Source organism: Fringilla coelebs, assembly GCF_963513975.1.
Source record: "Fringilla coelebs genome assembly, chromosome: 17".
Classification (NCBI taxonomy): Eukaryota; Metazoa; Chordata; class Aves; order Passeriformes; family Fringillidae; genus Fringilla; species Fringilla coelebs.
The window spans coordinates 12,341,486-12,363,447 of record NC_140043.1 but is presented as its reverse complement, the minus strand read 5'-3'; the positions used below and the strand labels follow the sequence as shown (position 1 = coordinate 12,363,447).

The window sequence follows — 21,962 nt, the reverse complement described above, 5'->3', positions numbered from 1 at the left end:
GGCGGCCGCCATGGCGGCGCCGCCGGGGCTCGGGGCTTTCTCCGTCCTCATCCTCCTCCTCCTCCTCCTCCTTCCGCCGCCGCCGCTCCGGGCGGAAGAGCCGGCCGCGGAGCCCACAGATACTCGCGATGCCGCACAGGCTCGGGTCCGCAGCGCGCCGGCCCCGGTCACGGACGGTGGGTGCCCTCCGTGCGCTGCGGGCACCGGCGGCGCTCCCCGGCTGAGGGGAGCCCCGCTCGAGGCCTCCCTCGGGCATTCGGCCTTTGGCCTCCCCTTCGCATTGCGGTCGCCCGGGGCTGGCACACCCGCCCGGCTTCTCGCGGGGATCCCTGGGGCTCTCTGCAGCGCTGCTCGGGCACCCCGGGCAGCTGCAGCCGAGGCCGCTCGGAGCCTCCTCAGGAAGGCTCAGCCGGCCCTGAGCAGGCCCTGGGCGCGCTGATGGTGGCAGGGACATGACAGAGCAGGGCATCCCACAGCCCTGAGGGCCGGTGGGGGCGGAGGGCAGGGTCTGCTGCCCAGCCAGCGCTGCTCTGGGCACAGCGGGCAGCTCGGACCTGGCGCAGGAGCCCGCAGTGCCCTGGGTGTCCTTGGGGAGCTCCAGGCAGCCCGCGCTGGATGCACGCTTTGCCCCAAGCGCTGTGGATACATTGTCGTAAAAGCAGAGCTCACAAAGTTTGGTTACTGTGTTCTCAGAAGGTATTTCCCACTGTATAATTTGCTACACTTTTATATCACTTTTATATCCTCGTGGTGTTGCCCTCAGCTGAGTTTTCCATGATTTACTTGCCAAAGGAAAGCCACCCCAGTGCTACCTCCTTAGGGAAAAGGGATTTAATTCCTAATCTCACAGACATAACCTTGCAATCTAATCATCCATGTTTAAACTTCTCTTGTTTACAGGGTGAGCTAAGGATCCAGGGCTAAGCTCAGCCAAGAGAACAGTCAGAACTTCAGAGATTCCAGGAAATACCTGGATACTGTTCAGGTGGTCAGAGAACATCCAGGGGGCCACAGGGAAACAGACAGCAGTGAGAGTGAAATAAAGAAATTGTGAAAATATTCTTTGAAGGTCTTTCTTATAAAACACTGGCCTTGATTTCCCTCATTCTGTGCTATTCTGAAGTCTAGATTAATTATAGAACAGCAGCTCTCAAAAACAGTTCAGTAGAATTATATCTGTTCTTTGAATTTATAAACTTGAAGACCTCAGAAAGTTTGAAGACTTTGCCAAGTGTATTTTACTGAGCCAGTTTACAGAATTATTAGCAATTACTCTGTCTGGGATTACAATATTCCACAGTATCCAAAAACAGAGAGAAAAAACAGTTTCAAATAAATCAATTATGGTTGTTTTGGCACATCAGGGAAATGTATTCCTGGACCCTGAGCCATCCTCAAAACTTTTAAACATCTCTGCTCCTCCAAAATGTTTTATTTTTGTTCCCAGTAAGCTGAAACAAGCAGATAAACACACCTTGTTGGTATCTTTTTTTTTTTTTTCCTCTGCAAGGCTGAGTAGATTTTCACACCTCCAAAATCCCTGTTGGGTTTTGTTTCTCAGGGAACAAGTTTTTAGTATGACTTGGTTTTGTCCACGTGTTCCAAATAAATTTGCTCAGCAGCAGAAAAGATGGCTTTTAAAAATAACTTGAAGAAAACATGAATTTGGAGAAAACTTTTGACCGCTGTCAAAACCGGGGCGAGGTGACAATTGGAAGTGTGAATCGTCCCCGCTGCAGTTCTCATTTCACTCTCTGCTGCAGTTGCCAGGCTCTGTGTCTGCGACCTGCTGGTGGCACAGTGTGACACCAACTGCTGCTGTGACCCCGACTGCAGCGCCGAGGACTTCAGCCTCTTCACCACGTGCTCGGTCCCGCTGGTCGTGTGAGTGCAGAAATAACCAGAAAGCACAAAATCCTTAATTTGCTGCCTGTCCTCTCCTGGGAGCAGCTCCCGCCCCTCCTGCGCTCTGTCCCCAGCCAGGCAGAGCAGCAAATCCACCTCCCAGCCACTTCTCTCCCTCTCCTTCCCTCTTTCCTCCTGTTTCTCTCTGCTCCTCCCTGGGGGGGTTTAGGTGGTGCTGGTTTTTTTTGGGGTAAGAATGATGCATCTTTAGACTTTGATCAATGAAGTGTCTGGGAGTTAAGAAAACTGATCCCAAAGGACCAATCTGGCCACTGCTGTAAATCACCAGTTTTTATCAGGAGATTTATCAGTGACCTCTTGATTACATTTATGACATCAGCTACACATTCAATCCATCCAGAGCTTGTTGAAATTGTGTGAGCATTTTTCTGACCCTAATTTTACAAGTCACCATCCCAACCTGCTCCCCCACTGCCACTTCACAAACAATAAAATGTAACATTATACCAAAAAAGGAAAGCCAAGAGTTGTTTCTTTGCTATTTAATCTGAAAACACCTTCGCCCAATTCCATCTTCTCAAAGAGGAGTTAAGAAAGCTCACTTCAGAATAATAATGTGCAAAAAAAATCTCTTGGTGACTTCTCAGAACAATAAGTGCAGCTTTTCAACCCACCTTCTGTATAAATTATGCCAATCTGAGCACTGGGTTTATTCTTGGTGCTTTGGAATTTGAATTAGCAGTCATGCCAGACTGTGGTTTCTTATTGTTCTGGCACACAAAAGACTCCTGCTCCCCATTTATAGATATTTATATAGATCAGAAAGGTCTAATCAACACCCTCCTGAGTGACACTTTAATTGCCTCAGATGACTGTGCTGCCTTTGTCAACTAGAAATGCCTCAAATGAAATTCTGTTTCTTTGCCCAAATTCTTTTGTGTAAAACGTTTATTTTGCATGAAAAGCCAGGGGGTTTTCAGTGTCTGCAGGTGTTGTGGGTCTCATTATTTACATCAGAGTTTATCTACATTTGCATATTTGTGTTATTTTGGCTGATCCAAGGCAGAGGCTGTGAGATCTCTGAAACAGCAGCAGAAGGGTTTGATTTATGTTGGGATCCTGTTGGGTTTGATTTATGATGGGATCCTATTAACAAATGACTCACCTCATGGAAGAGCTTAACTCCAGACTTCAAAATTTCTGAAAGTCATTTCACTTCTCCAGGGTCTGTCCTTAGCTGCTCTGTGCTCATAAAAACCAGTTTCACAGGGATCATCAGCTGGTGTTTGTGGCATGTGGGACACACCAGAGCTGCCAGGCTCTGAACTGGCACATTCTCACATTCTCCTGCAGCTCTCGGCTCCTGGTGAGCCCGTGGCACAGCCTTAAACACTTCTCCAAGACAGGCTGGGTTATTTCACCTCCTGTTCCTCACTCTGCCGTTTCTTTCACATGTATCTCAAGCAGGAATTCTTCCATTCCCTGCTCAAATTTAATATTATTCCAACATCCACAAAAATGACTCGTTTTCCTGCTCTGACATCCCACTTGGGTTGTAGGAATGAAAGTGCTGTGTGTGGCCTCTGGTCCAGCTCTGCATTTTTGGGGTCTCAACCATCTGGATCCCACCCAATTTGGCATTTTCTCTCTCATAATGTCCCTGGTTTTCCCTCCCCCAGTCTGTTTCTTACCTTCCCTCATGTTGCTGCTCACAGCTTCCTCTGCTGAATAAAACATGTGGGAGAATTCTCTATTATTTATTATTAAGCACAGAGTATAAAACAATAGGAACCTTCTAAGGATGCACAATTGTTCTACAAATTATGTTAAATTCAATAATTTCATGCTTTTTAAATTTTTCTGGTGCTGCCTCGGTAGATTAAAGAACTTTAAAATCTGGTCAACACTAACTCCTAGTGGATCATTCATTTATTTTCTTTCTTTGCAGAGGTGACAGCCAGCTGTGTAGTCAGAAAGCTGCTGTGTATTCTCTTGATGTTGAAGCAAATCCACCAGAAAGGATATTTAAATTAATTGACCAAGTCAATCCCAGTATTTTCTGCATTCATGCTACAAACTGTAAGTAGAGTTGTAGGCAATGTTAAGCATCGTGGTGTTATTTTTTGTAGTCTCTTTAACTACCAGAAAAAACCTAAATTTAAAACTATTTTTATTTTATTAAACCTCTAAGGAAACTGGTAATTCTGTCTGCTCACACTCCTTATGTTTTGATCCTTTCACTTGTGAAAACATGGAATTAAACATCTGGTACTCTTGGTCTTCTCTGTTGGAAAAACAAAATAGTTTGGGGTTTTTTTTGTAAATAATTTAGTATCCTAAATAAATAATGTTTAAATTTGTCTCATGGTTACTAAGTATTGTTTCTGTATATTTTTTTCCCTTAAATTATCTCCTTCTTTAAATATTTTGTCAGATGAACAAGCCCTGTACCTCAAATCCCCTGAAATCCCAACTGCAGAAAATTTTGATGAGTTGCTTGACAAATTTGGAGGTCCTACTTTCAGTGCTGAGCCTGACAGCTGGAATTTGGATACAGATGCTCAAAATCCCCCTGAGGCAAATGAAACTTCCAGATATGAGGTAATGATCTCTGATTCAATAGGAGGTAAATTATATTTGATGCAATTAGTCTTAAATTATTCCAGAAAGAAGAAATCAGCATTGTTTGCATCTGCTTTTAAATAATGCAGTTCTGCTGGAAGAAGTAAAATTTATATTGGTCTTTAAATATAGAAATATAAAAAGAAGAATGTAATGATTTATGTTTAGTGACTTAAAAAGTGAACTAAATTTTTAAGATCTTTGAAAAATAAGGCACTTTTTTTCCCTGCTATTTTCAGCATAAAGCTGTAGCAGTGACTGAAAAATTGCTGCACAGAGCATTATTGAGAGATCCTGGGGAAATAAGCACTGCTTTTATTCATATTTGTTGTTAATAAAAATGGGCTGAACCACACCTGTGTAGCTGACTGTGGTTTTTCTTTGGCAGTATGGGGTTCCTGTCCAGACAGAGGATGCATTTCTGAGGCTGCCAAGTCCTGTTGTCTCTTCTTGGTGCTCTGATGCAAATCCTGCAGGTTGGAAAATGCACTTGAATCCCAATTTTTTTGCTTTCTAGTATTTTGCTCTTAGATTAGTCAGTCAGAAAGCTGGCACACTTCCCATGGAGAACTCAGCTAAAGAGTCATAAACAGATTATTTTCAAATCTCTTCTGTTTCTCTGTTTTGTTTGGTTTTTCAAGACCTAGAATGGAAATTGTGTTGCATCTCTATTAAACATTCAAAGTGAGATATGTAAATCCCTGAAAATCTTGTTAAAGACTTGTTTATCCAACAAGAAAATGTCCTGTTTGGCAAAATTGGTTTAACCAAACAGTACAAGGGTGACACCCTGAGGGAGGAGGGGTTTGCACCAAGCCAGCCCTGCTGGGCAGCCTTGGCAGCTTCCCTTTGCCCAGGGGTTCCTCTCACAAGTCAGATTTGCAGGCTGAGCTCTGCATTTTAACCTTTCACACAATTTCCTGAAAATCTGCTGAGGTGGAGGTGAAAAAAAAGCCACAACCAAACCCACACCTGCATTTCCCAAAGCCCACTGTCACCATTAAATGTGGTCTCATAAGAGTCAGGGTGGTGATTACAGGACTGAAGTCTCTTGTGAATGAAAAAAAAAATCTTATTAAGAGATTCAAAATTTAAGTAATTTTCATGAAGCTTTTTCTACTTAAGAAGCAATATTTTTTTTCTCATAGCATTTCTTTTGAGACTATAAAAAGTTTCATTCTTCAAAGCTCACATAAAACCTTATCTGCAACAGAGATGACATTTACTTTCAATTTTGCTTGTACCTAAGTTCTTGTATTGTTTTTCATTTATGCTTTTCATAATTGCTCTTTCATTTCCTCCTTCAAGTAACACTTGGTGCCTTTTTTTTTCCCAGGGTTTTTAGTAAACCAAGCCACAAAATGCATTAGATCAGTAAGTGTGGAAAAATGTGACAGCATTCAAGCACTTAGCATGTTGTTTTATATCAACTCCAGCATTTTGGCAGTAAGTATGATTTGAAACAGTCATATAGCTGAAATACTCATATTTTATATCTTTTACATCTGCAGAATGAAGTAACTTCTGTTTGCTGAGGGATCTTGTGTTTTATTTGGATTTTTTAATGGTGGGTTGGGAAGAAACGTCTCCCTGTACAGCAGATTTTATACAGAAAGCCTTTGAGAATGTTTTTACTTCAAGCTTTGGTAACAGAAGCATTTACTGTTCTCTGCTTAGCCAAATATAAATAATATAGTCAAAGATAAAGTAAAGAAGAATAGTTTTGAAGAGCCAAGGTCGTGGCACTGAGCTAGTGCAGTTCCACGTTCCTGTGCATGCTCAGGCTTTTCCAAGAATCCCATTTATCAGGACACATAATTCTAAGAAATCTGAGTTTTAAAGAGCTGTTAATACTTTGTACTGAAAGAGAAACCTGTCAGGTTTAATCCTTTGCATCTTCCCCTTTCCTCCAAGCCTCAGATTTTGATAGTGGGGGTTGACACAGCTTTCTTTATGCTCCCAAACAACCTGACTGAGAACAGGTTTCTTTGGATCCTGCCTGCTAAAATCCAGTCTGGGGCTATTTTTCAAAGCTTTGCCTGCTTTTTCATCCCTTTCTGACCTGGGGGATGATGTTTTCTGTACAAATAAATCCCCTTTAAGGATATTCAGGAAGACAAAGAAATCACTGATAAAAAAATGAAACTGAAATGCATCATACCTTAACCTGATGGCTCCTTCCAGAAGCTGAAGGTTGTAAAGAAACAACAACCTCTTCACCATTAAAATTATTTTAATTTATGTAATTATTTAAACTAATTTAATTAGCAGTGAGTAACTGCTTAAAGACCCCTTCCAGGCTGCTCACAGATTCCAAAGCTCCCAGAGGCAAGGAAAGCCCACTAAGCACTTCACACCCTCACAGATGGGATCATTCTCCTGCTCCTTCAGGATCTCATTGAAATCAAAGATTGCTCCCAAATATTGGCTTTTGATCCTCCTGCTGTGGAAGAAGTGGAGAAAACCCTGCCTCAGAGGGGCTTTGAGTGGCTGCATGTCCTCCCAAAATTAGTTCTTGTTGGCTGCAGCACCAGAAAAGAGCAAGAGTGGCTCGTGCTGGGCTCCAGCAGCTGAGTGGGTTTGATTTAAAGATGAATTCCCTTTCCTGACTGGAAAATCCATAACCCCTTATCCCTGTGCTGCTTGCCAAGGCAATGGCTGAGCTTGGGAGGGGTCAGAGCTCTACCCAGAGCACACTGGATGTCAGGAGGGATCAGCTGCAGGACCTGGAGAAGGCTGAGATGCTGCTGGAGACGCTCTGTGGGAAGGGAGCTGGAGGTGACAACAGGAAAGCGATGGCATTGGGGACAGGGTGGTCACAGGGCAGAGCAGGAGCCCTCCCAGTGCCAGCAGGTGGAGCTGCCGGCAAAAGAAACGGCAAACCAGTAACGAGGGAGCCTTACTGGGAACACTGGGACGGCGGCTCCTACAGAAAGCCCCATCCCCAGGAGCCCACCCTCCCCGCCTGCATGGGCAGCTGGAGTGAGAACAACGTTTGGGAATTGCTGCAGATAAACTCTGCTCTCTGCCCTGGCCCGACCAGCACATCCAAGGAGTGTTGGGGATTCCCAGCAGGATCCTCACAGTGGAGCTTCACACACCCCCTGGTCAGTGAGTGGGGAGTGTGGAGTTGCCAAAGCAATGAGCTGCCTTTCCTGCCTCCCTGCTGGGGGGAGCTGAGGCTGCAGTGCTGTCTGCCAGTGACCTCCAGAGATATCATCCATCACCTCAGTCCTGGATAAACAGAACTGCAGGAGTGGTGCTCACTCCTCCTAGCACTGTTCCCTGAAGGATGAGTCTAATCTTTACAGAGATTTTTATTCATCCAGCTCATTCTGATGGCTGGGCTGTACCTTGGGATGATGAATGTGTGACAAACTGTACCTGCACCACCTTCAGGTCTGCAGCTCCCAGGAATGTGTTCCCTGCTGGGACAGGAGATGAGTCACTGCTCTCAGGATCCCATCATAATTCTGCACAATTGCTTCATGATCAGAGTCCAATCATTGGTCCCCTCCCAAAGATGTGACTCAAACATTAATTGGAAAGTCAGAAAAGTAAAACCTTTGACAAAAATGGTGCTCCATGGGAGTGTTTTTACCTGACTGATGACCTTGGTCTGACATTTCTGCCTTTCCATGAAATACTTTTGGTGGAAAATTTTCAGTGGGGCAACTGTATAACAAGAGAGATACTTGCTTCTCTTTTATTGGTTTAGAGACCATGAAACTATGGAACAGGACAACAAAAGCTCTTCATTTCTTTGGGAAGCACAGCCTGACAGGTTTCCTAAACTGAATCTGAATAATTCTAAGAGTCAGAATAAGAAAGGGATTGGATTGTGGCAGTTCTTTTCACACTTCCTGGATACTCTGGTTTATATCCAATTAACTCCATAACATAAAAGTTATTGTTATGAGAAAAAGTTAAATAGACAAAACCTTACCTTTACTTGACTGCTACATGCAATAGGTCAGACCTTTGCTACTGCTTTAATTTGTCCTTTTATTCTCCCTCAGGTGCCCAAATCAAGTCAGATGGTAAGTATCCTTCTAAATTAGTTGGAAGAGCTGTGGGCAAAATTCTTATTAAGTTATAGTCAGTGGGAATTTTTCACTGATTGATCAAATCTTTACATTTAAAAAATTACATCATTTGCTATCAGTAATGACACTTATCAACTCCAAGATAAAATGCTGCCTGCAAATACTCAAGCCTGATACATTCCTCTCATATAAAACTCCCTCTCTTCAAGAAAATCTCTTTTTTTATTTAAACCCAGACCCTTTGGTTGAGCTTCAGCAGCACTTGTAACACAGCAGTTGTTCAGAGAATTACTGCATGCTGTTGCTGTGGAACAGAACCCGGAAAGGTCACAAATATAATAACACAGACAGAGCCAAAACTAATTATACCCAGTGTTCAGAGCTGACATGAGTCTGTTTTTCAGGTGAATATTACTGTCCAGTCCATAGTTGTCCAGTCTCTGAATGGAATGAGGACTTTACTGAGCAGTAGTGAAGTCCTGAGGCTCCCAATGGTTTTGGATGAACTGTGCATCAATGCAGTTCTTGGGGTAGGTCTGGCAGCCTTTTCCTCCTCAGAGCTGATGGAAAGCATCTATGCATCAAATCACTTCTGATGTCAGGAGGCCTTCCAGCTTCCATATAATGTGACATCTCCAAAGTAAATGTCATGGCAGAAGCACTGATTTTGGGTAAAAGGAAGTGTTTTGCTACAAAATAATAACTCTGTGCAATATAACATGGAGCCAGGCTGAAATCCTGGTGTTACTTCTGTGTGTGTGGCAAAACAGGCAATGACATGAATTTGGAATTTACTTTATCCTTGGGAAAAGATGATTTCAGGTGCACTAATGACAGAGAGAGGAATAGATGCTGTACATCATCTTTTAATTTTAAAGTAGATGAATATTGTGTCTGTGCTTAGGTTTATCAAGAAGTCAGTTGTGAAGAGGCTCCAGTCTCTAGAGGATAAAATCCATCCCCATCCTGGAGCTGAGTTTCTTAAGCAAGGAAGAAAGAAAATACTTGCATGGTTAAATTTTTTTTTCTTATTTCTCTTATGTATTTATTCAAATTAATATCTAAAATGTTTAATTTTCAGGTGAATTATCACATTACCCACACAGACACAGGAGAAATAATAGAAGCAGCTGCTGCTTTTGTCTTGGGGGCAATTAGCAGAGAAGCACTTTCAATAGAGCAGAGCTTTGAAATCAGCTTCACTCAGGTAACTGTGGAGATGTCATGGGTGACTTGGTAAAAGACATTTAATTACAAAACTTATTAAACTTGAATCAGAGCAATTGCTAGCAGCAAGGTAAAGCAGAACTTGCCCTGGATGCCCAGATGAGGAAGCATTTCAGAGCTGGGCAGTGGAGGCCTCCAAAATCTGTCACACTTACCAGCCCCAGCTTGTGACTATAACAGAGAAAGCCAAGCCTTACTTACAGTTTTGTCCTCATCATTCAAGGCAGGTCATAATCCTAAAATAAGTGAAATATTTCTGTGTTTTCCAACCACTTCAGTGCAGGAGAAGAACTAATGCTCTGTTTGCATTGCAGGAAAATACACAGCCAGTTCCTCTCAGTGGCAATCCTGGTTATGTTGTTGGGCTGCCTGTCAGAGCAGGATTCCAGCCTCAAGGATATCCTTTCCCTGCTGCATTTCTGTTTGCTTCACTTGCTCTGGTCCATCCTCACAAATCCTTTCTAGCATGGACATCTATGAAATACATCTGTTCTCTACCAAAAATAAAAATGTGCTTTTCTGGCTGTGTTTTAGGAGGGAATGACTCAGTCCTGACTGCAATCTCCTGGGACTGTGTACTGAGGTACATTTAGTCCTCCATTGCACACCCTGGTGCTTTTTCACACTGTGAGAGGATCTTGAGCCATTATAGCATTTACAGCTATATTTTAAGGATATGATTAAGGATTCTTTTTTTGTCCTGATATCCATCAAGCATTTAATTTCCCTTAACTGTGTGTTACATCTGGCATCATTCAGAGTAGTAACAAACACAGCCAACTCACCATTCTGCACAGCACATCCACCCAGGACTGCCTGGCAGCACAGGGAGCCAGAGCCCCAGTATTATTTGGTTATAACATGATATCAGGCTGTAAGTTACGGTAAGAAGTTGTTTTTTTTTTTTTTTAATTTAATGCTTTTAACCCTCTGACAACCCTTTCCCTTAGGCTCTGTTCAGGTCCTGGGCCATTTATACAGCTGGAGGAATATTGAGAATGGAGTATTTAATTATAAAAAATGTCATTTAATTAACAATGGTCTTTCTCTTGGAAAGATTGTGTACATTAGCAACCGTAGCCAGAAGGCTTGAACAGAGCAGAGAGCAAAGAGAAATGATGACTGTGCCAAGCCAATGGATTTTGCTGTAACTAATTTTTTTGTTTTGTTTTGTTTTCTGGAAGAATTACAGCAGCTATGAAATGCCAGCCTTTGGCTCAGACCCTCCTTGATGTTCTGAAGGGCCAAAGCTTTCCTGAGTACGTGGCCTCATTTGGGAATTCTCAAGCCCAGGATGTGCTTGACTGGGTGCCAATAACTCAGCTCCACATCTCAGAACAGGTGAAGTTAAAGCACTTCCCCCTTCCACCCTCACGAGATCTGTGCCTGTGCTGCAGCATCAGCTCAGCTTCACACCCTAAAAATGCAGGAACCAGCTGGAGGAGAAAATGGGGCTGGGAATGCAGAAATAAGCAGGAAGAAACTTATGGAATATTCACAGAGGGTTTCATTCTTGCAGTAGAAGTTATATTTAATCAAACTGGTAACCAGGCACCTCAGCTATGGATCAGGACAAAATATGGGGTAGAAAATGAGTTGTTTAAACACAGGTTACAATGTTGTTCTTCTAAGGATGAAGCACCAGAGGTGACAGAGGGAAGGAACAGAATCAGGGTTTCCCCTCTTAACTCCAGGCCAGGGTAAGAGAGAGAGAAGCACAATATCACAATATAAGACTGTGGATGGTCTCTTGCATGCTTCTGCAACTAAAGAGTGAATGGTTTCTGTAACCAGAAGTGTGAGTTCAAGGAGACATGCATAAAAATATTTAACATTGTAGCCTTCAAAATTCCGCCGTGGCAGAGTTCAGAATTTTGTCCTGGCCAGCAACAGTGCAGGGTCCATCTACTCTGGTAACCTCCTCAGTGAGCTTTGTGGGGACATTCTACCCTTTTAACAACATGAATAATTAATTACTGTGATGGTTTCTGCATAAGGCAGACAATGAGATGATTCCTCACACTTTGCAGAGCTCATGCCAAATACCTGTGTCACTGGGAATAGAAGTGAAGTGGACTAAATATGGATCCCTGGTCAATCCACAAGCCAGGATAGTGAATGTTACAGCCACAATCACTAGCACCACACTGAAGCAGGTATGTAATTAAATTACAGGATTTAAGATAAAACAAGTGGCTTGTTTTCCTTGGGTATCAGCTGTGTGACAATGACCCAGATAATCTCATTATCTAAAGGCAGCACTTCACATTAGAATGTATTTACACCCAGCAGTTCTCTTCCAGCTCAAACACAGCTGTGGGCTCCTTGCCAAAACACACTTCAATAAAAATCTATCTATCATTTATGGAAAGAAACATGGAACTATATAGGAAAAAAAAAACAAACCAACAAACCTTTTTAGCAAATATAACGCAGACCAAATAAATGATTGTACAAATAGAAAACTGAAGCTAAGTCCTGTTTGTATTTTCATTGCAGCTTCCCTCAGGAAGGGACAGGATTATTCCTATTACAAGTTCTGTGGTTTTCACTGACATTTCTTCACCTGCAGAGCCAAGCTACAAAGCTTGGCCCACCATTAACATCAAGTTACCCTTTGACTTTTTCTATCCCTTTGTCTAAGGTAAATATGCATAAAACCCCCCATATTTCTGCTTTATCTTATTTTTAGTCCATTGTTTATCCTGTGACTGTGATGGGCCATTACTTTCTTCTAAGCTGTAGACACTGAGCTAAATTTGGCCAAGAGAGGAAGGGTGAGACCTTGTGAGGGTTCTCAGAAGGTTTAGGGTAAAGAAACCCCCATGAAGTGGAAAGTACCCAATTATAACTCTGCAGAGAGGACAAAGGTTGCAGTTTGAATTTGCTGGTGGCTCTGGCCCAGTCCCAGCCACCCCCCCTCCAGCAGGTGGGATCCAGGCCCAGCCTGGCCAGCAGAGGCAGGAGGGGAAGGGAAGAGCACAGGGACACACAGGGAAAGCAAGTTCATTATCCCACAACAGCAAAGCTAAATTGCTAATTAAACTCATCACGCCCTGTCAGATAAGGCCTCTGCTTTATCTCCTTGCATAGATGAATAACCCACATATTTCTGGCTGTTTTGCCCACACCACTAATTAATTACCTTTTGTAAAAAAACCTGAACAGTTGAGTTGTGGTTTCAGTGACCCCTCCAGCTGAGTGGGGCTGAAATCCATTGGAGACACCTGCTGCAGTCACCATCTCTCAGAATTCCCACTTTTAAATCTCACTCTTCAGCTCTCCACAGGGACACTCTAGTACCTGAAAAAATTCAAACACCAGCCTGGCCCTTTAGAATTTGTTTTTTTTATGGCTTTTCTGGAATCTGACTGTTCCCAGCAGTGCACTCACCTACATCTGTTCTTACATATTACAGTTCTTTTGATCCATGGATTTATGAGCTGTGGGAACAAAGAACTTTGCAGCCCCACGGGCTGTGAGGGAACAGCAGTGAAAAGGGAAGAAGAGATGAGGGAATGCAGGATCAGAACTGGGATCTGCTGCTGGAACAAGGCATTGTTTGATGTAAGATGGCACATGTTTGCCTCTATTTTGGAGCTGATTTCTTTGTCAGGGAAAGGAGTGGTGTGTTGGTGTTTCTGAAATGAATGTTATATAAATAACAAAGTGGCACAAGCAGCAACAGAAATGAGGAAACTACCAACAGTATGAAAAGAATGGTTGGCAAAGAGATGTATTGATGGTGAACAGGCAGCTGGTGGAGAAGAAATTACCTTTTCAGCCTGGGTTGTTATCATTTGTACTGCAAGTTTGCTGCAAATAAAGAATGTTTTCACAGAAAAAAAAGAAATTATTTTAAATAAGTGGTACTTTTCTGGATGTGTAGCTTGTAAAGATGTGTCTTTATTAAATTATTTTTCAGTTTTGACTGTACAACTGTACAAGAATGGAAAAAAAATTTACTGTTTACAGGGACTGTGTGTGATTAATTTTCCAGTAGAACTATTTTTGCCATCCCCAGGTCTGATCAAAGCAGGGTCAAATAGAAAATATTTATAGAAAACACAATACAAGAGGAAGCAAAGAGACAGAAAAGCCTTTCAGGTCAAGCTGGCAGATTCCAACACTGCAATCTTCAAGCAGAATTCCCACCTTGGAAAAGTGGCCTCCTATTTTTGCTGGCTGAGGAGTCCATGCTGTTTCAATATGTTATTCAGCCTCTCGATTTCTTGCTCCTGTAGGAGACAAAATTCAAATCATTAACAGCCTGCAAGCTAACTTCCCACTGCTATAATGTATCTCCTGCTGCAGGAAAACAACACAACCTGGCCAGAAGAAGTAGGACAGAGGTAGGGACATCATTCCTCTGAGGAGGAGCAGCCCAGGGAGGCACGGGCAGGGCTGTGCTGCTTCAGCCCAGCTCACCCCACACTTTCCCATGAGGAAACCAAGCCAGCAGTGCCAACCTTGCACAAGGATCACCATTAGCAGGTAAACCCAAATTAAAAGTGTTTTTTTTTACCTTCTCCAAACAGCTGTGTTCCAGTTGTTCCACCCTCGTGGCAAGTTTCAGGTTTGCTTGCTTTAACTTAGACAACTGCTGCTCCGAGCGGGTCTTCACCGACAAAATGATTCCTGTGGAACAATTCACAGGGGCTTGGCTTTACATTGTAAAACAGCCACAAGCAGGAGCTCACAGCACACAGGCTCTGTGCTCAAGGAGTTAAACGTGTTCCTCTCCTGCTCAGCTTCTGTCATCTTCAACCACCCTTCCCAAGTGCTTTCCTTAATGAGGAAGGGTTTTAAATCAGCCACCGGAGGGATTCGGATACCGATACCCTGCTGGGGAGAGGCAGCCCGGCCTGGGAGCTGAATTAATCACTCTGACTGTCACTCAATTCCTGAATTTGCTCCCTTGGCACAGCCCTGGGGTGCAGCTGGGGCAGCTTGCTGTGTTTTAGCAGTTTTAGGTGTGACAGCAGAGCAAGGCCTGGGCCACAGAGCTTCTCCACCCCCTGGGCCGATCACTCCGGCCTGGCAGAAACGGACCTGGCACATCCTTGGGTCCACAGGGCTGTGGCTTCACCTTGCACAGCTGCAGTGAGAGCAGGCAGTGTCTCCTCATGGCAGAGGTGTCACCTCTCTACAAGCACCATTAGGTGATCCCATGTCAACTCAGCCCCCACACTAAAGGCATTTTCTTCCCACAAAGATAAAACAAAGCAGCTCAACAAGAGCTTGAAGAACATCACGTTCTCCCTCCTGCCACAGCTCCCCTGGGTCATGGCTGATTCCAGTGCTCCAGGCTCCCCTGGGCCATGGCTGATTCCAGTGCTCCAGGCTCCTCTGGGCCATGGTGATTCCAGTGCTCCAGGCACCCCTTTGGGCTCTGGGGGTTCAGTTCTCCAGGACAAAGCAGCGCTGCTGCTCATTTGCATTGATAACATCGACAGGAACCGTGCCCAGGCACTGACACCCAACACCCAGCGTGGGGCAGATTCCTTTTGTCCTTTTTTGCTGCAAGCAGGTGGACATTGCATAAAGCTTGGCAGGGAGCCTGGAGCACCCGAGGATGAGGGGATTTACCTGTAATTGCAGTCCTGGCTTTCTGCTGTACTGCGAGGCTGCCGTGGCTCCCACAGCCCCATGCAAATCCAGTTTCTCTCTGACTTTCACTCTGAACTAAGGAAAGCCACAAGCTGCTCTCATATCTCTCTTCTCTCTGGCTGCAGCTGCCCACCAGGCACCTTCTCCCCATTGAAAGGGGCTGAGGGCAATGGGCACAGCCCCAGCAATTCCCTCTTCTGATCCCAGCTGTCTCAAATATGGAGCACCCACCAAAAGTGACACAGGACAGAGCTTGAGCTGAGGTTTCGTGCAGGAATTTGAGATCATTCATTGCCGTATTCTTTGGGATCCCAAAATTCCTTCCTCAAGAAGGAAGAAAATGTTTGTAGCTCTGCTATGTCCAAATTTACATCTGTTTGCAACAGTTACAGCAGTGAAGTCACTAAAGCCTGATTTGGGGACATTTTCTATTTCTCTTTTTATGGCAAACCCTTTGAATTCAAGCAAGAAAGATCCAGAGTAAGATCAGGACATTCCCTGCAGCATCCCTGGAGGGGATAATGGAATCACAGCAGAACAGAGCATTAAAACCTACTCTGCTGTAGCAGCAAATTCAGGAAGACAGGGGCTCCCCTGCCAAAAGGATCCTACAATGGAAATTCAAAACATGAGCCATCCCTCTCCAGGAGAGGGGTGCAGGAACAGATTAGGGTTTTTTTAGGGGGAATGTGCCTGGCTGCCATGCACGTGAGGCATCACACCAACACAAGCAGCAGATTGTCACAGCTCCAAAGACATTGCAGCCTGATTAAAGTTCCACACAGGTGGAACTCTGAGTTCGCCGGGAGAGCAAAACCCCTGGGGTTGGGATTGAGAAAGAAACAAAGCCCAGGTAATTCAGGGGAGTTTGGCAAATGCAGCCCAGCCCTGCACCCACCGTTGATGATCCGGGCCACCCTCCAGAGCCGCAGCAGGATCAGGAGCCCCACGGCCTCGAACTCGTGCTCGCGGAAGATGAGGACGATGTCGAGGATGAAGGACACGATGACAACGATCCCATCCAGCACCTCGAACTTGTGGTGGAAGAACTCCCGGCGGTAGACAAAGACTTTAAACCCCACCTCAACCAGGAAGATGGTTAAAATGGACAGGGAGAGGTAGTGGAAAACCTGGGAAAAGAGCACAAGTTTAAGGCAGGAAGCCCTGTAGAGTGCACTCGGGCAGAGCAGGCTGGAAAGCCTCTGCTGCTTGAGGGCACCGCTGGTTTGGCTCTACAGGGAGAAGGGCTGAGGACTTTTCTTTCACAACCACCGGCTCAGCAAGGCTGGAAGCCCAGGTCCTGCCTTGCCCAGCTTATCCAGGAGGGACACCAAAGGGAGGGAACTGCTGTTCATGTTGACACTTCCCCACATTTTACCTTTGGGGTTATATTATATCTGTCCGGAAGGATGATTTTCAAATCCATAAGCAATTCCCCAAGAACCAACAAGGCATCCAGGATCACCAAGCAGACAACCCCAATCTGTAGGAGGAGAAAAACCAACATGATTACCACGCCAGTACTGAAGAGCAAGAGGAGCCAATGTAGCCCTTCAGATAAACACACCCTGATGCCCACAGCCCTGATTTGGCTGGTTGATTTGGCTCCATCAAACAGCCCTGATTTGGCTGGTTGTGTTCCATGGAGCTTTCCATTGCTCCCACTCCTGCTGCCCCAAATGGTGGGTTATTCCACATGGAACCACCTGGCTCCCCACCAGACCCTGCTTGGCGTGGGGGGCTCGGGGAGCAGGAGGAGAGCACGTGCCAGAGCCATGGTGATTGTGCACTGGGGCTTGTCTCCTCTCAGGGGACATCTGCACCTGCAGCAGAGCTGCTCTGTTCTGACAGGGCAGCTCAGCAGCAGCTGCTGCTCTTTGCACTGTGGGGTTCACGACCTCAGTGCTCTTCCTGAGCTCTGTCCCACAGCAGCTCTGCTGTCACCAGTGCCCTTGGGCCTGGGTTTGCTCTGCCTCACCTGAAACCTGTGAGAGCTGAAGAGCTTTTTCATCATGTACTGGAAAGAGACGTGTCTCCTGGGGGGCTCCAGCTTGATCTCTCCATCTGGCTGCTTCTCCCCAGCCTCCTCCTCCTCCTCCCATTTCCGATAGTCATTGCTCCATTGCACGGGGTCATCGCCCACCACCGTGAAGTGCTTCAGGTACCTGGACATGGCTCTGGATCAAGCTGGCATCACACTGCCAGTGTCTGAGGGACAAGAGCAGAGTGTCACCTCCCCGTTTGGGGCTGGCCAAGGATGCCAAATCTTGCTTTTTTCGCCCAGCGAGGGTGACAGGAGCGTGACATTCCGACACAGCTGGCTGATGGGAAGTTGCTTCATGGTGATACCGCTGGTTTTGCATCACCTCCCCCGGCACCACGCGGAGCCCCTGCTGCCTTCCCAGTTCTGTTTGCACCCTGCTGTGCTGCTCTACAACAAGGAACTTCCTCACAAGGTATTTCCAAACTTCTCCAAACAAAGCATTGATTACAGGAGCAAAAAAGCTCCAGCCCTTATCTGGCACCTCGTGATGGAGGTGGGGGCAGCTGCCCTTGTGTTTCTAACACTGATCCAGGGAAGCTGTTGGTCAAGCTGACCCCAGCATCCTCACCCTCCAGCCATACTGCCAAGATGAGGAACAGCCATAATTTCCCTCCATTAACACCAGTGACACCCTGTCATCTCAGCCTTTGCAGGCAAATTAAGCAGGCGATGCCCACATTCCAGCCTGGCAGGTGGGTGACATCGTCCTCCCCATCTCCTCTGTCCAGAGCTGACCTCACCCTCGGGCATCCTGGCTTCAGCCCATCCCTGTGGGTACCCAGTGAGGGGCAGGACCATCAAACCAAACTCCTGATGGAGGCCACACTCCAGCAATGAAAACCACATGAGTGAAACTCTGAGTTTGCTGGAAGAGCAGAGTCGGGGGCCTCCAGATGGGCTGCGTGGCTGGCTGCAGGAGAGGGCTCTCGTGTTCTTATCACAACCTTGCCAGCCTCCCTTCCTCTTTGGGCAGCCCTGCAGCCTTGGCCCACAAACCCTCCGAGATCCGCTCCTGCCTCCAGCACGTCCCCATCTCGCTCTGCGCTCACCCGTCCTTGCCAGAGCCGCCCGGGGAGCTCAGCACAAGCCTCCCTCGGTGCCACCACAGGTCCGCTCGTGCCCCCGGGCTGCTCGCCCTCTCCTCGACTCCCCGGGGCCGCGGTGGGCTCCGCTCCCAGCTCCGGCCGCCTCGCCACCTGCCGGGAGGAGGGAGCCGGTCCCACGGCGCTGTCACTGGGGCAGCACCTTCGTTCTCCGCCACCGGGCGCCGAGCGGAGCCCGCGGGGAGCGGCCACGGGCACGGAGCCCCCTGCCCCGTGCGGGACGGCCTCGGGGCTGCCGCGGGGCCCGGAGCCACCGGCGGATGGAGCATCCGCGACTCCGAGGCTTCCCAACCTCCCCCGTCCCCAGCATTGACCGGAGCGGCCACGGCGTCGCCCAGAGTAGGACGGAGCTCGGGGCCGCGGCGGGACCCCGAGGAGAAGGACGTGGCAGCCCCGGGAGGGTCCCGCTGTCACCGCCCCACCCCGGCCCGCACCCACCGGGCCGAGCCCCGGGAACCTCCCGGCCGCCCCCCGCTTCCCCCCGGTCCCCGGTACCGTGCGCGTCCCGGCTGCGCCCGCCGCCTCCCGCCGCCGCGGGGCCTCCCCCGGCCCGGCTCCGCCTCCCCCCGGCCAGGGGCGGCCCCGCCGCCGCCTCCTCCCCACCTCGCCCCGACGGGTCCCCGAGCCAGGCCCCCTTCCATCCCCGACAGCCCCGCTCCGACATTTCCCATTTCCGCAGCCTTTTTTCTCCAGGCTGCCCGTACTTCGTCCCTTCGAAACAGGACAGGCCGGATGGAGTTTAAACTTTTTTTTTTTCCCATTGTTTTTAAACTTTTTTCCCCATCACACGAAACAACGAGCAAAGATCCAGGAGAGTCGCGAATTTAAATTGCGACTCTGCCGATCCCAGATAGAGCTGCTGAGCACGGACACAGACAGTCCCATGAAGTCGGTGGTCCAGGGATCAATGCGGGCTGTAAAATCCAGGAATAGAGCCTGGATTAATCTGCCTCGGTTTATAGGCTCGTGTTTTGTCAGAGGCCTCTTCATGTTTAGGGTTCCCCTCAATCTCTCAAACACAAGCTGGTTTGGGAAGTTCTAAGAAAAATTCAACTGTGAAAAGCACCTGGGACCCATCTCTGTGGCACCTCTGCTAGGACAACCTGGAAATATTCCTAATTTTCTCCAAGGAATAAACATCCCTCCAGTTCTTCAATTCTAAAACCCAAAGATTTCTTTATTTGAAAGGATTTCCTTCTAGAGAGTGCTTAAATCTTTTCCTGCAACTGAAATATTTCCTAGCACCTCATCCCAAAGCACACATCCCTGTTCTCATTCCCAGGGCAATGGGGAATGAGCACAGGTGACACCCTCGTGGAGCTCCATCCCTCAACCATCACCCCAAAACAGCAACTTACAGAGCTCTGGAGTGGCACAGCAAAGGCACAGCCCTGGACCCATAGCAGGGAGGTTTAGCCTGGGGCTTTCCAGTTAATTTGGGCATTTTGAATTCAGCAATCAGGCAATGGGGGAAGATCTGCACCTGAGAGTTCATCAGATCCAGCCCCTTTTGGGTGAGGACTGTGGGGTTTAGGGAGAAAACCCCCACCACGAGGGATGTGAGAATAAAATCCCCATGTTCCCCTGTGTCCTGAGCTCTGCTGGGGACCAGGTCCTGATGTTCCAAGGAAAATTCATGTGTTGTTGTTGAAGTCAGCCTGACTCGGAGCTGAACACAACAGCCCTGACACATACAAAGCAAACCAGGAACAGGCAAAAATTACCTGTGTGGAAAACCAGCCTTTCCACAGCTGGATGGCAAGGACAGACTTCACCTTGGAGAAACCAGAGAAACACCCCAGTGCCTTGAGGGCACCCAACATGAGAGTGCCTCACCGCGCTTCCCAGGGCACACGACAGGGATTGGAAAGAATTTGGATTTACCACAATTTCCTACTACCTGTTGTGGAGACCTCTGGCACAGCTCAGTGTCCCTCCCCACCCAATCCACTCTTTGCACCATCCACAGAGCTCTGGGCCAGCAGGAGCTGGTGTTGGGCTGTAGGGACACAGGCCTTGGGAGGCTCATGGCTGCTCTGGCCATTCCATGTGTCAGCTAGGTATTCCTACAAGTGTCACGATGGGAAAACAACTGGCAATCAGCATCTCCTCCTTCTCTCTTCCTCCGGTGATCAAAACAACCCAGCCCCAACTAATGGACGTAAAAATGTGCCCGAGCTCACAGCTGGAGCAGCAGCCCCTTCCCTTCCCCCCAGGGATCCTGAGGAATGACCCAACCTCAGGGAATGCAGCCAGGCAGAGAACACAGTCCAGAATAGGCACCTGTGTCACTGAAACTGTGTTTGGGGAGAGAAAAAAACAAGCCATGGAAGACAAAGGTGTGGCACAGCCTGCGAGGAGAGGTGACAGTGCCCCTGCCAGAGCAGGCACATCCCAACCTGTTCCACGTGTGCTGTCACCCACAACAGCAGTAATAGATATGCAGGGTGTTGGACAAGGAGGGAGAAAACTTATAGAGCTATAAAAGAAACCACAAATGTGATTCAAAGGGTGAAAGTAAGTTAGTGAGAGAGCCTTACCAGGTAATCTGTGACATCTGATCTAGCAAGCTCAGCAGAAGTACTTAGAGGTTTTTGATTAATCAGCTGTAGAGGGAAGGGAAAAATGTCTTCAGAGTAGGAAAACGGCTCTTTGATTCAGAGAACTACATTGAAAAAATAAAGTCAATGGCTGCAGACTTCCCAGAAAAAGCATTTGTGGCAAACAAGTCCCACTCACTGCGGAGGCAGAGGGGAATTCAGTGGGACACCAGGAGAGAGCTGGGCATTCCAGAGACAAACTTGTTCCTCAGCAATTCAGCAGTGCTGCAGCTGTCCCAGAGCAGGGACAGGGTAGGAACCGGCCACCTCCTCTGAGTGCTGAGCACCCCACAGCATTTTCCACACGGCAGTGAAGGAGCCCATGCTGGTCCTGTAGAGGCCCAGAGCACAGTGCCTGGAGCTGGCACACACCTCATCCATCCCCACAGAGCCTCCTGCCCCAACAGCCAGCACTGATAAATAAAGGGACTCAGGTTCCCCATTCCACCAGAAATTTAGTTCTCTAATTAAGCACCAGAGGAAATGGGTCTGGTCTCATCTCCAACCCTCTCAGAGCAGCACTCGCACTCAAGGCCAACCCCTCAGTGCACAGAACAATGAACAGGAGCCAAGCTGAGCTTGTCCTTCCACACCCGCCCGTGTGCTGCTGCCCAGCTCTGGCAAACACCAGCTCAGGACCAGTGGCCCCACCCTCGGCTGGGAGGGGCCTCTGCCTGAGGCTCCAGATTCAGAATTAAACCCAACACTGCTGTTCAAAATCACCTTTTGCAGCTCAGACAAATCCAAACCAAGAATCCGTGGGTTTCCAGAACAATTTATTTCTCTACGTCAGGCCCTCGGAGAGCAGTAGTGTATATGTTGTGATAAACTGACACTGAGAAGA

General features: G+C 47.2%; 2 protein-coding genes across 2 annotated transcripts; one reads left to right on the top strand and one right to left on the bottom strand.

Annotated features, from left to right (window-relative positions):
* On the top strand, positions 1 to 13,497 carry TCTN1 (tectonic family member 1). The gene is made up of 15 exons (XM_084217527.1): positions 1 to 176; positions 1,764 to 1,884; positions 3,815 to 3,945; positions 4,301 to 4,467; positions 4,877 to 4,964; positions 5,825 to 5,934; positions 8,508 to 8,528; positions 8,939 to 9,064; positions 9,616 to 9,741; positions 10,076 to 10,160; positions 10,507 to 10,645; positions 10,946 to 11,102; positions 11,792 to 11,917; positions 12,261 to 12,405; positions 13,180 to 13,497. The coding sequence occupies exons 1-14, from the start codon at positions 11 to 13 to the stop codon at positions 12,402 to 12,404; spliced, it is 1,707 nt and encodes a 568-aa protein (XP_084073653.1). The 5' UTR covers positions 1 to 10; the 3' UTR covers position 12,405; positions 13,180 to 13,497.
* Positions 13,498 to 13,683: 186 nt separating this feature from the next.
* On the bottom strand, positions 13,684 to 19,082 carry HVCN1 (hydrogen voltage gated channel 1). Its single transcript, XM_084217528.1, has 6 exons — positions 19,014 to 19,082; positions 17,350 to 17,579; positions 16,750 to 16,854; positions 16,270 to 16,501; positions 14,287 to 14,399; positions 13,684 to 13,999 (listed from the first exon to the last, which is right to left on the bottom strand). Exons 2-6 carry the CDS (start codon positions 17,542 to 17,544, stop codon positions 13,934 to 13,936), a joined length of 711 nt encoding a protein of 236 aa, XP_084073654.1. The 5' UTR covers positions 17,545 to 17,579; positions 19,014 to 19,082; the 3' UTR covers positions 13,684 to 13,933.
* Positions 19,083 to 21,962: the final 2,880 nt, after the last annotated feature.

Excerpts from the sequence above, each read along its gene's own strand:
- TCTN1 (XM_084217527.1), top strand. The coding sequence starts at position 11 with ATGGCGGCGCCGCCGGGGCTCGGGGCTTTCTCCGTCCTCATCCTCCTC. Across the intron at positions 10,161-10,506 it reads AGGATTCCAGCCTCAAGGAT|CTGGCATCATTCAGAGTAGT; the intron begins ATCCTTTCCCTG and ends TGTGTGTTACAT. Across the intron at positions 11,103-11,791 it reads AGCTCCACATCTCAGAACAG|AGCTCATGCCAAATACCTGT; the intron begins GTGAAGTTAAAG and ends CACACTTTGCAG.
- HVCN1 (XM_084217528.1), bottom strand. The coding sequence starts at position 17,544 with ATGTCCAGGTACCTGAAGCACTTCACGGTGGTGGGCGATGACCCCGTG. Across the intron at positions 16,502-16,749 it reads GATATAATATAACCCCAAAG|GTTTTCCACTACCTCTCCCT; the intron begins GTAAAATGTGGG and ends CTCTTTTCCCAG. Across the intron at positions 14,000-14,286 it reads AACACAGCTGTTTGGAGAAG|GAGCAAGAAATCGAGAGGCT; the intron begins GTAAAAAAAAAC and ends TGTCTCCTACAG.